The following is a 14,562-nucleotide window of genomic DNA, read 5'->3' on the forward strand; positions in this document are numbered from 1 at the left end:
TTCAGAATGGGTTCTTTTAATCTTTATTTTGGTAATTATATATTTACCGCAACATAAAAATGCATTAGTATGTTGTTTTTATTTTATTTTATTTTATTTATTTACATCTTTATTGGAGTATAGTTGCTTTACAATGGTGTGTTAGTTTCTGCTTTATAACAAAGTGAATCAGTTATACATATGTTCCCATATCTCTTCCCTCTTGCGTCTCCCTCCCTCCCACCCTCCCTATTCCACCCCTCTAGGTGGTCACAAAGCACGGAGCTGATCTCCCTGTGCTATGCGACTGCTTCCCACTAGCTATCCATTTTACGTTTGGTAGTTTATATATGTCCATGCCACTCTCTCGCTTTGTCACAGCTTACCTTTCCCCCTCCCCATACCCTCAAGTCCATTCTCTAGTAGGTCTGTGTCTTTATTCCTGTCTTACCCCTAGGTTCTTCATTTCTTATATTCCATATATATGTGTTAGCATATGGTATTTGTCTTTCTCTTTCTGACTTACTTCACTCTGTATGACAGACTCTAGGTCTATCCACCTCATTACAAATAGCTCAATTTCGTTTCTTTTTATGGCTGAGTAATATTCCATTGTATATATATGCCACATCTTCTTTACTCATTCATCCGATGATGGACACTTAAGTTGTTTCCATCTCCGGGCTATTGTGAATAGAGCTGCAGTGAATATTTTGGTACATGTCTCTTTTTGAATTATGGTTTTCTCAGGGTATATGCCTAGTAGTGGGATTGCTGGGTCATATGGTAGTTCTATTTTTAGTTTTTTAAGGAACCTCCATACTGTTCTCCATAGTGGCTGTACCAATTCACATTCCCACCAACAGTGCAAGAGTGTTCCCTTTTCTCCAAACCCTCTCCAACATTTATTGTTTCTAGATTTTTTGATGATGGCCATTCTGACTGGTGTGAGATGATATCTCATTGTAGTTTTGATTTGCATTTCTCTAATGATTAATGATGTAGAGCATTCTTTCATGTGTTTGTTGGCAGTCTGTATATCTTCTTTGGAGAAATATCTATTTAGGTCTTCTGCCCATTTTTGGATTGGGTTGTTTTTTTGCTATTGAGCTGCATGAGCTGCTTATAAATTTTGGAGATTAATCCTTTGTCAGTTGCTTCATTTGCAAATATTTTCTCCCATTCTGAGGGTTGTCTTTTGGTCTTGTTTATGGTTTCCTTTGCTGTGCAAAAGCTTTGGAGTTTCATTAGGTCCCATTTGTTTATTTTTGTTTTTATTTCCATTTCTCTAGGAGGTGGGTCAAAAAGGATCTTGCTGTGATTTATGTCACAGAGTGTTCTGCCTGTGTTTTCCTCTAAGAGTTTGATAGTTTCTGGCCTTACATTTAGGTCTTTAATCCATTTTGAGCTTATTTTTGTGTATGGTGTTAGGGAGTGATCTAATCTCATACTTTTACATGTCCCTGTCCAGTTTTGCCAGCACCACTTATTGAAGAGGCTGTCCTTTCTCCACTGTACATTCCTGCCTCCTTTATCAAAGATAAGGTGACCATATGTGCGTGGGTTTATCTCTGGGCTTTCTATCCTGTTCCATTGATCTATCTTTCTGTTTTTGTGCCAGTACCACACTGTCTTGATTACTGTAGCTTTGTAGTATAGTCTGAAGTCAGGGAGCCTGATTCCTCCAGCTCCATTTTTCTTCTCAAGATTGCTTTGGCTATTCAGGGTCTTTTGTTTTTCCAAACAAATTTTGAAATTTTTTGTTCTAGTTCTGTGAAAAATGCCAGTGGTAGTTTGATAGGGATTGCATTGAATCTGTAGATTGCTTTGGGTAGTAGAGTCATTTTCACAATATTGATTCTTCCAATCCAGGAACATGGTATATCTCTCCATCTATTTGTATCATCTTTAATTTCTTTCATCAGTGTCTTATAATTTTCTGCATACAGGTCTTTTGTCTCCTTAGGTAGGTTTATTCCTAGATATTTTATTCTTTTTGTTGCAGTGGTAAATGGGAGTGTTTTCTTGATTTCATTTTCAGATTTTTCATCATTAGTGTACAGGAATGCCAGAGATTTCTGTGCATTAATTTTGTATCCTGCTACTTTACCAAATTCATTGATTACCTCTAGTAGTTTTCTGGTAGCATCTTTAGGATTCTCTGTGTATAGTATCATGTCATCTGCAAACAGTGACAGCTTTACTTCTTTTCCAATTTGGATTCCTTTTATTTCCTTTTCTTCTCTGATTGCTGTGGCTAAAACTTCCAAAACTTTGTTGAATAGAGTGGTGAGAGTGGACATCCTTGTCTTGTTCCTGATCTTAGTGGAAATGGTTTCAGTTTTTCACCGTTGAGGATGATGTTGGCTGTGGGTTTGTCATATATGGCCTTTATTATGTTGAGGAAAGTTCCCTCTATGCCTACTTTCTGCAGGGTTTTTATCATAAATGAGTGTAGAATTTTGTCGAAAGCTTTCTCTGCATCTATTGAGATGATCATATGGTTTTTCTCCTTCAATTTGTTAATATGGTGTATCACATTGATTGATTTGCATATATTGAAGAATCCTTGCATTCCTGGAATAAACCCCACTTGATCATGGTGTATGATCCTTTTAATGTGCTGTTGGATTCTGTTTGCTAGTATTTTGTTGAGGATTTTTGCATCAATGTTCATCAGTGATATTGGCCTGTGGTTTTCTTTCTTTGTGACATCCTTGTCTGGTTTTGGTATCAAGGTGATGGTAGCCTCGTAGAATGAGTTTGGGAGTGTTCCTCCCTCTGCTATATTTTGGAAGAGTTTGAGAAGGATAGGTGTTAGCTCTTCTCTAAATGTTTGATAGAATTCGCCTGTGAAGCCTTCTGGTCCTGGGCTTTTGTTTGTTGGAAGATTTTTAATCACAGTGTCAATTTCAGTGCTTGTGATTGGTCTATTCATATTTTCTATTTCTTCCTGGTTCAGTCTTGGCAGGTTGTGCATTTCTAAGAATTTGTCCATTTCTTTCAGGTTGTCCATTTTATTGGCATATTGTTGCTTGTAGTAATCTCTCATGATCCTTTGTATTCCTGCATCCTTTTTCATTTCTAATTCTATTGGTTTGAGTCTTCTCCCTTTTTTTCTTGATGAGTCTGGCTAATGGTTTATCAATTTTTTAGTTTTATTGATCTTTGCTATCGTTTCCTTCATTTCTTTTTCACTTATTTCTGATCTGATCTTTATGATTTCTTTCCTTCTGCTAACTTTGGGGGTTTTTGTTCTTCTTTCTCTAATTGCTTTAGGTGCAGGGTCAGGTTGTTTACTTGAGATGTTTCCTGTTTCTTAAGGTGGGATTGTATTGCTATAAACTTCCCCCTTAGAACTGCTTTTGCTGCATCCCATAGGTTTTGGATCGTTGTGTCTCCATTGTCATTTGTTTCTAGGTATTTTTTTATTTCCTCTTTGCTTTCTTCAGTGATCACTTCATTATTAAGTAGTGTATTGTTTAGCCTCCATGTGTTTGTATTTTTTACAGATCTTTTCCTGTAATTGATATCTAGTCTCATAGCATTGTGGTCGGAAAAGATACTTGGTACAATTTCAGTTTTCTTAAATTTACCAAGGCTTGATTTGTGACCCAAGATATGATCTATCCTGGAGAATGTTCCATGAGCACTTGAGAAAAATGTGTATTCTGTTGTTCTTGGATGGAATGTCCTATAAATATCAATTAAGTGCATCTTGTTTAATGTATCATTTAAAGCTTGTGTTTCCTTATTTATTTACATTTTGCATGATCTGTCCATTGGTGAAAGTGGGGTGTTGAAGTCCCCTACTATGAGTGTGTTACTGTCGATTTCCCCCTTTATGGCTGTCAGTATTTGCCTTATGTATTGAGGTGCTCCTATGTTGGGTGCATAAATATTTACAATTGTTATATCTTCTTCTTGGATCGATCCCTTGATCATTATGTAGTGTCCTTCTTTGTCTCTTCTAATAGTCTTTAAAATAAAGTCTATTTTGTCTGATATGAGAATTGCTACTCCATCTTTCTTTTGATTTCCATTTGCATGGAATATCTTTTTCCACCTCCTTACTTTCAATCTGTATGTGTCTCTAGGTGTGAAGTGGGTCTCTTGTAGACAGCATATATATGGGTCTTGTTTTTGTATCAATTCAGCCAATCTGTGTCTTTTGGTGGGAGCATTTAGTCCATTTACATTTAAGGTAGTTATCGATATGTATGTTCCTATTCCCATTTTCTTAGTTGTTTTGGGTTCGTTATTGTAGGTATTTTTCTTCTGTTGTGTTTCTTGCCTAGAGAAGTTCCTTTAGCATTTGTTGTAAAGCTGGTTTGGCGGTGCTGAACTCTCTCAGCTTTTGCTTGTCTGTAAAGGTTTTAATTTCTCCATCAAATCTGAATGAGATCCTTGCTGGGTAGAGTAATCTTGGTTGCAGGTTTTTCTCGTTCATCACTTTAAATATGTCCTGCCACTCTCTTCTGGCTTGTAGAGTTTCTGCTGATAGATCAGCTGTTAACCTGATGGGGATTCCCTTGTGTGTTATTTGTTGTTTTTCCCTTGCTGCTTTTAATATGATTTCTTTGTGTTTAATTTTTGACAGTTTGATTAATATGTGTCTTGGTGTATTTCTCCTTGGATTTATTCTGTATGGGACTCTCTGTGCCTCCTGGACTTGATTAACTATTTCCTTTCCCATATTAGGGAAGTTTTCAACTATAATCTCTTCAAATATTTTCTCAGTCCTTTTCTTTTTCTCTTCTTCTTCTGGAACCCCTTTAATTCGAATGTTGGTGCATTTAATGTTGTCCCAGAGGTCTCTGAGACTGTCCTCAGTTCTTTTCATTCTTTTTTCTTTATTCTGCTCTGCAGTAGTTATTTCCACTATTTCATCTTTTAGGTCACTTATCCGTTCTTCTGCCTCAGTTATTCTGCTATTGATCCCATCTAGAGTATTTTTAGTTTCATTTATTGTGTTGTTCATCATTGCTTGTTTCATCATTAGTTCTTCTAGGTCCTTGTTAACTGTTTCTTGCGTTTTGTCTATTCTGTTTCCAAGATTTTGGATCATCTTTACTGTCATTATTCTGAATTCTTTTTCAGGTAGACTGCCTATTTCCTGTTCATTTGTTAGGTCTGGTGGGTTTTTATCTTGCTCCTTCGTCTGCTGTGTGTTTTTCTGTCTTCTTATTTTGCTTATCTTACTGTGTTTGGGGTCTCCTTTTTGCAGGCTGCAGGTTCGTAGTTCCCGTTGTTTTTGGTGTCTGTCTAGGACAAATGGTGGAAGCAAAGCTATACAGACAAAATCTCACACAGAAGCATACACATACACATTCACAAAAAGAGGAAAAGGGGAAAAAATAATCTTGCTCTCAAAGTCCACCTCCTCAATTTGGGATGTTTTGTTGTCTATTCATGTATTCCACAGATGCAGGGTACATCAGGTTGGTTGTGGAGCTTTAATCCGCTGCTTCTGAGGCTGCTGGGAGAGATTTTCCTTTCTCTTCTTTGTTCTCACAGCTCCCGGGGCTCAGCTTTGGATTTGGCCCCGCCTCTGCGTGTAGGTCGCCGGAGTGTGTCTGTTCTTCGCTCAGACAAGACGGGGTTAAAGGAGCAGCTGCTTCGGGGGCTCTGGCTCACTCAGGCTGGGGGGAGGTTGGGGTGCGGATGCGGGGCGAGCCTGCGGCGGCAGAAGCCAGCGGGACGTTGCACCAGCCTGAGGCGCACCGCGCATTCTCCCGGGGAAGTTGTCCCTGGATCCTGGGACCCTGGCAGTGGCGGGCTGCACGGGCTCCCCGGAAGGGGGGTGTGGATAGTGACCTGTGCTCGCACACAGGCTTCTTGGTGGAGGCAGCAGCAGCCTTAGCGTCTCATGCTCGTCTCTGGGGTCCGCGCTGGTAGCCGCGGCTCGTTCCCGTCTCTGGAGCTCCTTTAAGCAGCGCTCTTAATCCCCTCTCCTCGCGCACCAGGAAACAAAGAGGGAAGAAAAGGTCTCTTGCCTCTTAGGCAGGTCCCGACTTTTACCCGGACTCCCTCCCGTCTAGCCTTGGCGCACTAACCCCCTGCAGGCTGTGTTCACACCGCCAACCCCAGTCCTCTCCCTGAGCTCCAACTGAAGCCCGAGCCTCAGCTCCCAGCCACGCCCACCCCGGCGGGTGAGCAGGGAAGCCTCTCTGGCTGGTGAGTGCGGGTCGGCACCGATCCTCTGTTTGGGAATCTCTCCGCTTTGCCCTCCGCACCCCTGTTGCTGTGCTTTCCTCCGCGGCTCCGAACCTTTCCCCCTGTGCCACCCGCAGTCTCCGCCCTCGAAGGGGCTTCCTAGTGTGTGGAAACCTTTCCTCCTTCACAGCTCCCTCCCACTGGTACAGGTCCCGTCCCTATTCTTTTGTCTGTGGTTTTCCTTTTTCCTTTTGTCCTACCCAGGTATGTGGCGACTTTCTTGCCTTTTGGGAGGTGTGAGGTCTTCTGCCAGCGTTTAGTAGGTGTTCTGTAGGAGTTGTTCCACGTGTAGATGTATTTCTGGTATATCTGTGGGGAGGAAGGTGATCTTCGCGTCTTACTCTTCTGCCATCTTCCCCTCGTCTACAGTATGTTGTTTTTTATAGTACAGTGATGTATTCAACTTATGGTTTACTAAAAAGTTAGAAGTTATGGCATTTTCTATATGATGAACACAGTTATACAATTAGTTAATCTGAAAGTAGATTTTTGCAGTTAATTGATTGAGAGGACATTCTTTTGTTGAAAGTAAATTTATTAAGGACTTTATATTAAACTCCGTGTTAAGTGTTTTAAGTATGGAGATGAATAAGATGTGAATGTCAAGTTTCTGTGTAACCTCACTTGGAGTTAATCTGGGCCTGTTTATGCTGGTGTATTGTTGAGAGCATTTAAGAAAGCTCCTAGGCACCTCAGGGCTTCATGGTATCTGGTTTATAGGAGACATGCATCAAATGCTTGTGGGATATATGAATAAATCACTGATAGCCAAATGGGAAGACTAATGAAAAGAAATATATTGAACTGTGAGGAACCAAGTCATTCTGAAATGCTTAGTTGTAGATAATGTCAATATAGCTAGCAAAGCTAGAATCTCACCTACAACTCTTTCCTTTACAGATTGGGTTTCTTTTCCTAAAATTATTAGTCAAGGGGCATAATGAACAGTATCTAGAATGCTGAGTCATTTAAGGAATATTAGAACCATTAATAAAGCCAAATGAGACATCTTGCCCTAGTTGATCTGTTTTGAAGTAGATCCCTAAGTTGCCTTCACTGTCTATGACTTCAATAATGGTTTTGCATCTTTTGTTTACCTTATTTTCCTATGTCAGTTTTCAGAGTTCATAGCTAATGGAGAGAAGAAATTTTAATGGCTATTTTACCATCATGGTGGAATAGTCCTGTGTACCGTTATTTTTTCACAGGAATGAAATTATGATGAGAACTCTTGTAAGGTCATATACTCGGTCACCTCATTTTCACCCTTCCCCACATATCTCAGAGTGTCAAATTATGGTTCCCTCTGACACACACACACACACACACACTCACACACTCACACTCATGCATACACTTGCTTACTTGATATGGTTTCTTTTTTTTTGACATGGTTTCTTTATGTGCTTGATTTTCAGGGGGAACTTGCTCCATTTTCCAAGTACTCAAGATGAAGAGGAGAAGGGAAAATTAGAAGGTGACCAAAGGACCAGGCAGAGTCAACAGCCTATGAAGCCCAGTAGTCCTTTCAAAGACCCTGCTTCTCCTACCTCCCAGGAGATGGCCACACAGGAGCCATCCAGTCCTCAAGGGGAAGCAATGGAGACAGATATGCCAGAAGGCCAGAAAGAAGGACAGAATACCAGTCAGGAAAAATCTAGTGAAGCCTTGATTGAAAGGCCCAGCCAAAATAATGTAGGAATCCAGACCATAGAGCATTCCCTGAGGGTCCCCGAAACTGTTTCAGCAGCAACTCAGACTGTAAAGAATGTGTGTGAACAAGGGACCAGTACAGTGGACCAGAACTCTGGAAAACAAGATGCCACAGTTCAGACTGAGAGGGGGAGTGCTGAGAAACCAGTCAGTGCTCCTGGGGATGATACAGAGTCACTCCATAGCCAGGTGAGAGAACATACAGGGTACCTCAGGGGCCCTTTTTTCAACTTTCTGGATTCCCAGAGAATTTAAGTTGTGGTACTTCTGCTTAATGATACTTCTTAACAGTTTTATACAGACCAGTGGTTAAAGGATAAAAACAATTCATCCAGGATTGGGATAGGGTAGTGAAAATTATGGGTAGCTATAGCCAATAAGATAATCTTTCAGGGAAAATGGAATTGTGCTAGAGTTTGTCAGGTAGGTCTTTACTGGAAGAGAAAGCCAGGAATGTAGTCTGGGTCCTGTAATACTTTTCTACATTCAACCTTTCCTTCTGCCATCATTTCTCATCCTCCTTTATAACCATAAGAGCTAATTGCTTGTCCCCCAAGTCTATTTAACCAATGTTCCCAGGAACAGAGAGTAGAAAGTCAAGGAGGAAGGAGTAGAAGAAGCATGAAGGATAGTGTATCACAGTATTGTAAACAAAGAACAAAGTCCCCAGGTGACCAGGGACTGCAGAAAGAGGCTAGGAATAGACATACCGGGAAGAAAAGGTTTGGGGCTGATGAACGTGAGACTGGAAGAACAGGTTCTTGGGAATAGAGTAGGGAAGTGTAGGTACTAGTGAAAATTGAGTGGGTTAGAAGTGTTGGTAGTAATGTACATGCTAACAAGAGGAAGTTCATAAAATTTCATTAGTAATCGTGGTTAAATTGCCTTTTCAGTTGCTCTGGTAGGTCATCTTCACTTGGGATCTGCCTAGGAAAGCTTCACTAGTGATGTGCCTCTCATTCGAATGGTCCAAGTTGTTTATTTTATAAAAATAAAATAATTCCTATTTATTGAACACCTACAGTATATCAGCATTGTGCTCAAGACAACCCATGAGGTTGGTATTATTATTCCCATTTCACAGGTAAAGAAACCAAGCTGAAGAGAGGTTAAGTAACTTGCCCAAGATTTTGCCATCAGTAGGTGGCAGAACTGGAATTTGAACTCAGCATATCTGACTTCAGAATCGGTATTCTTTTCATTATGCTATGTTGCTTTTCTATTTTTAAATCACAGCTTGTGTAGTCTTGTTCTGTTTATCCATGCCTCTCCAAAAATTCTGTTTATATTAGCCTTTTATAGTAACACAGCCTCTGAGACCTAAGACCTTATCAATTCAGGAAGTTTCAAAATAGCATAGCCGTTTGGATATAGGGGCAGTAACACATCAGACCCTATTTTGCAGCTGTTTATTTTCGCCCTTAATTTAAAATGTTTGATTCTGCCACATAGTAATTTGGTTTCTCTGCCTTTATAAAAAGAGTTCAACTTTATCTTAAAGACAGCAATCATGTGGGTGCCACTAGATTGTATTTTCCTTTACTTCCTCATATTCTCCCTCTGTCAAATAGGGAAATAATTTCTGTTCCTGTCTCAACATGATTATAGGAGCCAGTGAGCCAGAGCTCAGGCTTTGGAGTCAGACATCATCTGGATGTTGTGAAAGTTGAGATAAAGCTTGCAAAGCTCTTAGCACTGGGTCTGACACACAGTAAATGCTCAATATGTGTTGGCTACTGCTATAACCTATTGATTATTATTGTTTTAACTACTACTACTGCAGCTGTTACCAGCACAACCACCACTTATGCTATACTACTACTATGTCATACAGAGTGAAATGACATATTTAAGAGCTAGTTGCTCCTGCTAAGGAAAGAAAAGTGCTAGAAAAATACAGATGCTGATTGGGTACAGAGTTTCCATTGAGAAAGATAAAAAAGTTCTGGAGGTGGATATGGTGCTGTTTTTACAATAATGTGAATATACATAATGTTACAAACTGTATATTTAAAAATGGTTAAAATGGTAAATTTTATGTTAAGTATATTTTACCGCAATAAAAAAATATAAATGGTGGGTACAGTAACAGAAATTGGGGTTGGTGTGCCATCTTTTGAAGAATGGTTGGAAAATGAGGAACACTGTATGGAGGTTTTCCAAGCGTCAGTGCTTTTTTATCCCTTTCAGTCTGGGTAGGACTCAGTTCAGTACTCAGAGAAAAACATAGGCAGCCTACATTTGACATTCCTTATATTTCCATTTATGTGTCAAGTGGGCCTGGAGCCAGGTTTTCTATGAAGTGAAAGTGTGGTTTTATTTTTATTTTATCTTCCCTTAATTATAACAAGATCCTCAAGCTATTTATCTTTACAGAAACCTCTTTTCAGAAGACTATTTGAAGAGAGTAAGCATAACTTTTTTTTTTTTTTCCTGCGGTATGCGGGCCTCTCACTGTTGTGGCCTCTCCCGTTGCGGAGCACAGGCTCCGGACGCGCAGGCTCAGCCACCATGGCTCACGGGCCTAGCCGCTCCGCGGCATGTGGGATCTTCCCGGACCAGGGCACGAACCCGTGTCCCCTGCATCGGCAGGCGGACTCTCAACCACTGTGCCACCAGGGAAGCCCCATAACTTTCTTTTTATCTGCCCTCTTTCCTTTCTCTCCTTTCTTATTCTATCAGACATGTTTATTTAGGTATCTCTCTTGAAGTGATCATTTGTCTGGCTGTTGTAATGGAAGAATACAGGGAGGCTTTTTGGCCGCATTTCAGGGATATATAAAGCGTACTGAAACCTTTTAGACCCCTGTGTGTGCAGGCAGGAAGTCCAGGCTGCTATGGTTCTGATGCACCCTGATGACTGATGTATGCCCTGACCATTCATTAACCAGAGTTGTATATACAGAAGTATTTTAAGGAATTGGTTGAATAAGTTTCCACGCATTTTATTTTATTTATATTTATTCACGTAATTTTAATAGATATTTCACCCCTAACATGAAGTTGGAGTGCAAATTATTCAGAGAAATTACTTTAGGTAAATTACCACCAGACTATCAGGAAAAAACCGGACTCATTATTGCAGTGGTAAAAATAACTCTTTTGAAAGACTTAGATACCTTGACACTGATTGCAGAAAGTAAAATCAGTCTACTGTAGGGGAAATAAGGTGGGAGAAAGAAGTGTGCATTTCCTCTCACAGTTGCATAGCCATGGGGTAGAAGGGGGGTGGGGGGCTTGGATATGGATAAATGTGAACTAGGTGTTATGAGAAAACATGTAGGTAACAGTTGTCATAAAAATATAGGGTCTTATTTAAACTATATAACTGATTATGGTACAACTAGATATGAAATCCTAATTTGCTAATGTTCTCTGTTTCTGGACACTAGCTCAACTCTTTAGTTACAGTCTCTCATTTGGAATAGATCAAATATTTCATATTTAATTCTAGGAGAAATCAGTATGTCTTGTTCCAGATATAAATATACCATAGTTTTCACTTACTAATGCTGGAAAAACAGACTGCACTGAGATTAACAGATGTTATTGTTTTATATAAAGTTCTAAAGAATGCCTTCCTTTTATCTGAAGAGCTGTTGTAAGTGTAAACTTGAATGCTGATTGACAAGTCGGCAACAAAATCAGAAGGATTACAATCTCATTGTGCTTTTAGGGGTCAAAGTTTCACTTAAATATCCTAGATATAAGTGCTAGATGTTACGCTTTTAATTTAGGCAGAAATAGGTTGTTTTAGGTGAAACTGATACAGACTTTTCCTAGCCTCTGGCTGGACAGCTGGTCCATCCCTAGCGTTACCTATAGGTGAATAGAAACAAAGCAACAGGAAAATTCCATCACATTAGATTCATGGAACCTCTGAACAGTGCTCATCATGAAGCAGTTGACTTGTGATTCTGACAGTTTGCAATGAGACTCTCTATTTTTTATCATAGGGAGAGGAAGAGTTTGATATGCCTCAGCCCCCTCATGGCCATGTCTTGCATCGCCACATGAGAACAATTCGTGAGGTTCGCACACTTGTCACTCGTGTCATCACAGATGTGTATTATGTGGATGGAACAGAGGTAGAAAGAAAAGTAACTGAGGTAATGTACACTGTGGGTCTATGTGGCAAATTATTTTCAATAGGAGAATTACCCAGGCTCTCTACCTGCTCCCCTGTTCCCTATACAACTAGCTACTAACACTGTGTTTTCTTTAATCCTTTTATGAGAAAGAAATAACAACTGAGCTAGAGTTCTGAATTCTGTCTTTCCCAACCATGGGTTTGCTGTTTGACCTCTGGTCACTTATTTAACCAGTCCCATCATGCATTCTGTATCTATAAAGAACAGATTGATAAATCTCTCTCATGTGTAAAGATTTTATGTGTTTAAAAAAAATTTTTTTTAATTGTAGTTGATTTACACTGTTGTGTCCATCTCTGCTGTACAGCGAAGTGACTCAGTTATACACATAGAGACATGCTTTTTTTATATTCTTTTCCATTATGGTTTATCCCAGGATGTTGAATATAGTTCCCTGTTACGTGTTATTTTTTATTATTATTATTATTTTTTTGCGGTACATGGGCCTCTCACTGTTGTGGCCTCTCGCGTTGTGGAACACAGGCTCCAGACACGCAGGCTCAGCAGCCATGGCTCACGGGCCTAGCCGCTCCGCGGCATGTGGGATCTTCCTGGACCGGGGCACGAACCTGTGTACCCTGCATCGGCAGGCGGACTCTCAACCACTGCACCACCAGGGAAGCCCACGTGTTATTTTTAATCCGTGGAAACTAATGAAGTGTAGAACTCCCTGTTTAGCTACATGTATTTTCTCATCGTTTCTCACTGTTTTCTCACGTGTTAACATTTTTTACTCATTGGACTTGGTTTCCATTTGTGTGTGGTTATGAACCTGTTAGTAGGAGATATACCTTTTTTTTTCTTTTTAATTAATTAATTTTTTTGGTTGCGTTGGGTCTTTGTTGCTGCGGGGGCTACTCTTCAGTGTGGTATGTGGGCTTCTCATTGCGGTGACTTCTCTTGTGATGGAGCACAGGCTCTAGGCGCACAGGCTTCAGTAGTTGCAGCACTTGGGCTCAGTAGTTGTGGTGCGTGGGCTCTAGGGCTCGTGGGCTTCAGTAGTTGTGATGCACAGACTTAGTTGCTCCGCGACATGTGGGGTCTTCCCAGACCAGGGCTTGAACCCATGTCCCTTGGATTGGCAGGCAGATTCTTAACCACTGCACCACCAGGGAAGTCCCGGAGATGAGCCTTTATTTCTTAGTAGGATTCATTATGGACTCATTCGCAGTGTCAGCATAATATTGGTGTTTATTGATTGTTATAGTGTACGTTGTATGCTGACTTTGTTTAGATCTAATACTTGCTGAGGTTAGAGAGATTTTCTAGAATTAAAGATCTGGCACTTTTTTCTTGGTATATATGTTAATATCTGGGAACCATTTTAGTAATTGATGAGAGGCATAGCTATTCTATTCCCTAGTCAAGCACTTTTCTTTAATTCTGCCAGCTAGCCATATAGGAGGTTGTGCTCAGGGAGAATTAAACTGGTGTATAGTTTTATTTATTTTTTTTGAAATTTTTTTAATATATAAATTTATTTATTTATTTGGCTGTGTTGGGTCTTTGTTGCTACGTGTGGGCTTTTCTCTAGTTGTGGTGAGCGGGGCTACTGTTCACTGCAGTGTGCGGACTTCTCATTGCAGTGGCTTCTCTTGTTGTGACGTTCGGGCTCTAGAGTGTAGGCTCAGTAGTTGTGGCGCACGGGCTTAGTTGCCCTGCGGCATGTGGGATCTTCCCGGACCAGGGCTCGAACCCGTGTCTGCTGCATTCGCAGGTGGATTCTAAACCACTGTGCCACCTGGGAAGTCCAAAACTGGTATATAGTTTTAAGTGGAACCATATTATTGCTATTGTTCGTTAATGGGCCATTGTGGCCCTCATGTCAGAGGCATTTTATATCAGTTTGAGAAATTGTCTTTTTTTTTTTTTTTTGGCTGTGCTGTGCAGCTTGCAGGATCTTAGTTCTCCAACTAGGGATTGAACCTGGGCCCTCGGCAGTGAAAGCATGGAGTCCTAACAACTGGACCGCCAGGGAGTTCCCACTAACTTCCAGAAATATTTCTTTTAAAACGTTGATTTACCTTCAATTTTATGTTTATGAAATTTTTTTCAATGTTATTACTATTTTGGAAACATTGTGAGCTTAGCAGCTTTATAGAAAAAATTTGCTTTCATGAAAAGTTTTTGTAACTGTTGTAGTCTACACTGAACTATGTGCCAGGTACTACTTTTAAGTGTTATACATATTACTTTATTTAATATTTTTTATGGTGCTTTCTAAAGTATATTTTTGGAAACAGCAGGCCTGCTAGATACTCTGAGAGGGAAAACAAAGTTCCATGATCATAAATGTTAAGTTTGAGAAAACACCTAGTGCTGTAACTGCCCCCTCCCCCACCATGGAGATTCACAGTGCATATTATATTAAAGGCTCTAAGAAGCCCTCCAGTAAAGATATCTATTTTGGGACTTCCCTGGTGGTCCAGTGGGTAAGACTCCATGCTCCCAGTGCAGGGGCCCAGGTTCAATCCCTGGTCGGGGAGCTAGATCCCGCATGCGT

General features: G+C 40.3%; 1 protein-coding gene across 4 annotated transcripts in view; it reads left to right on the plus strand.

Annotated features, from left to right (window-relative positions):
* The window catches only part of TP53BP1 (tumor protein p53 binding protein 1), a 73,853-nt gene that overhangs the window by 41,059 nt on the left and 18,232 nt on the right, over positions 1-14,562 (plus strand). For all 4 annotated transcript variants that reach the window (XM_081227654.1, XM_081227655.1, XM_081227652.1 and 1 more), the window contains exons 17-18: positions 7,614-8,097; positions 11,865-12,017. In XM_081227654.1, coding sequence (XP_081083780.1) covers positions 7,614-8,097; positions 11,865-12,017 — 637 coding nt within the window. The remainder of the gene's footprint in view (positions 1-7,613; positions 8,098-11,864; positions 12,018-14,562) is intronic.

This window comes from Mesoplodon bidens, assembly GCF_964165515.1.
Source record: "Mesoplodon bidens genome assembly, chromosome: 3".
In the NCBI taxonomy this organism is placed as follows: domain Eukaryota; kingdom Metazoa; phylum Chordata; class Mammalia; order Artiodactyla; family Ziphiidae; genus Mesoplodon; species Mesoplodon bidens.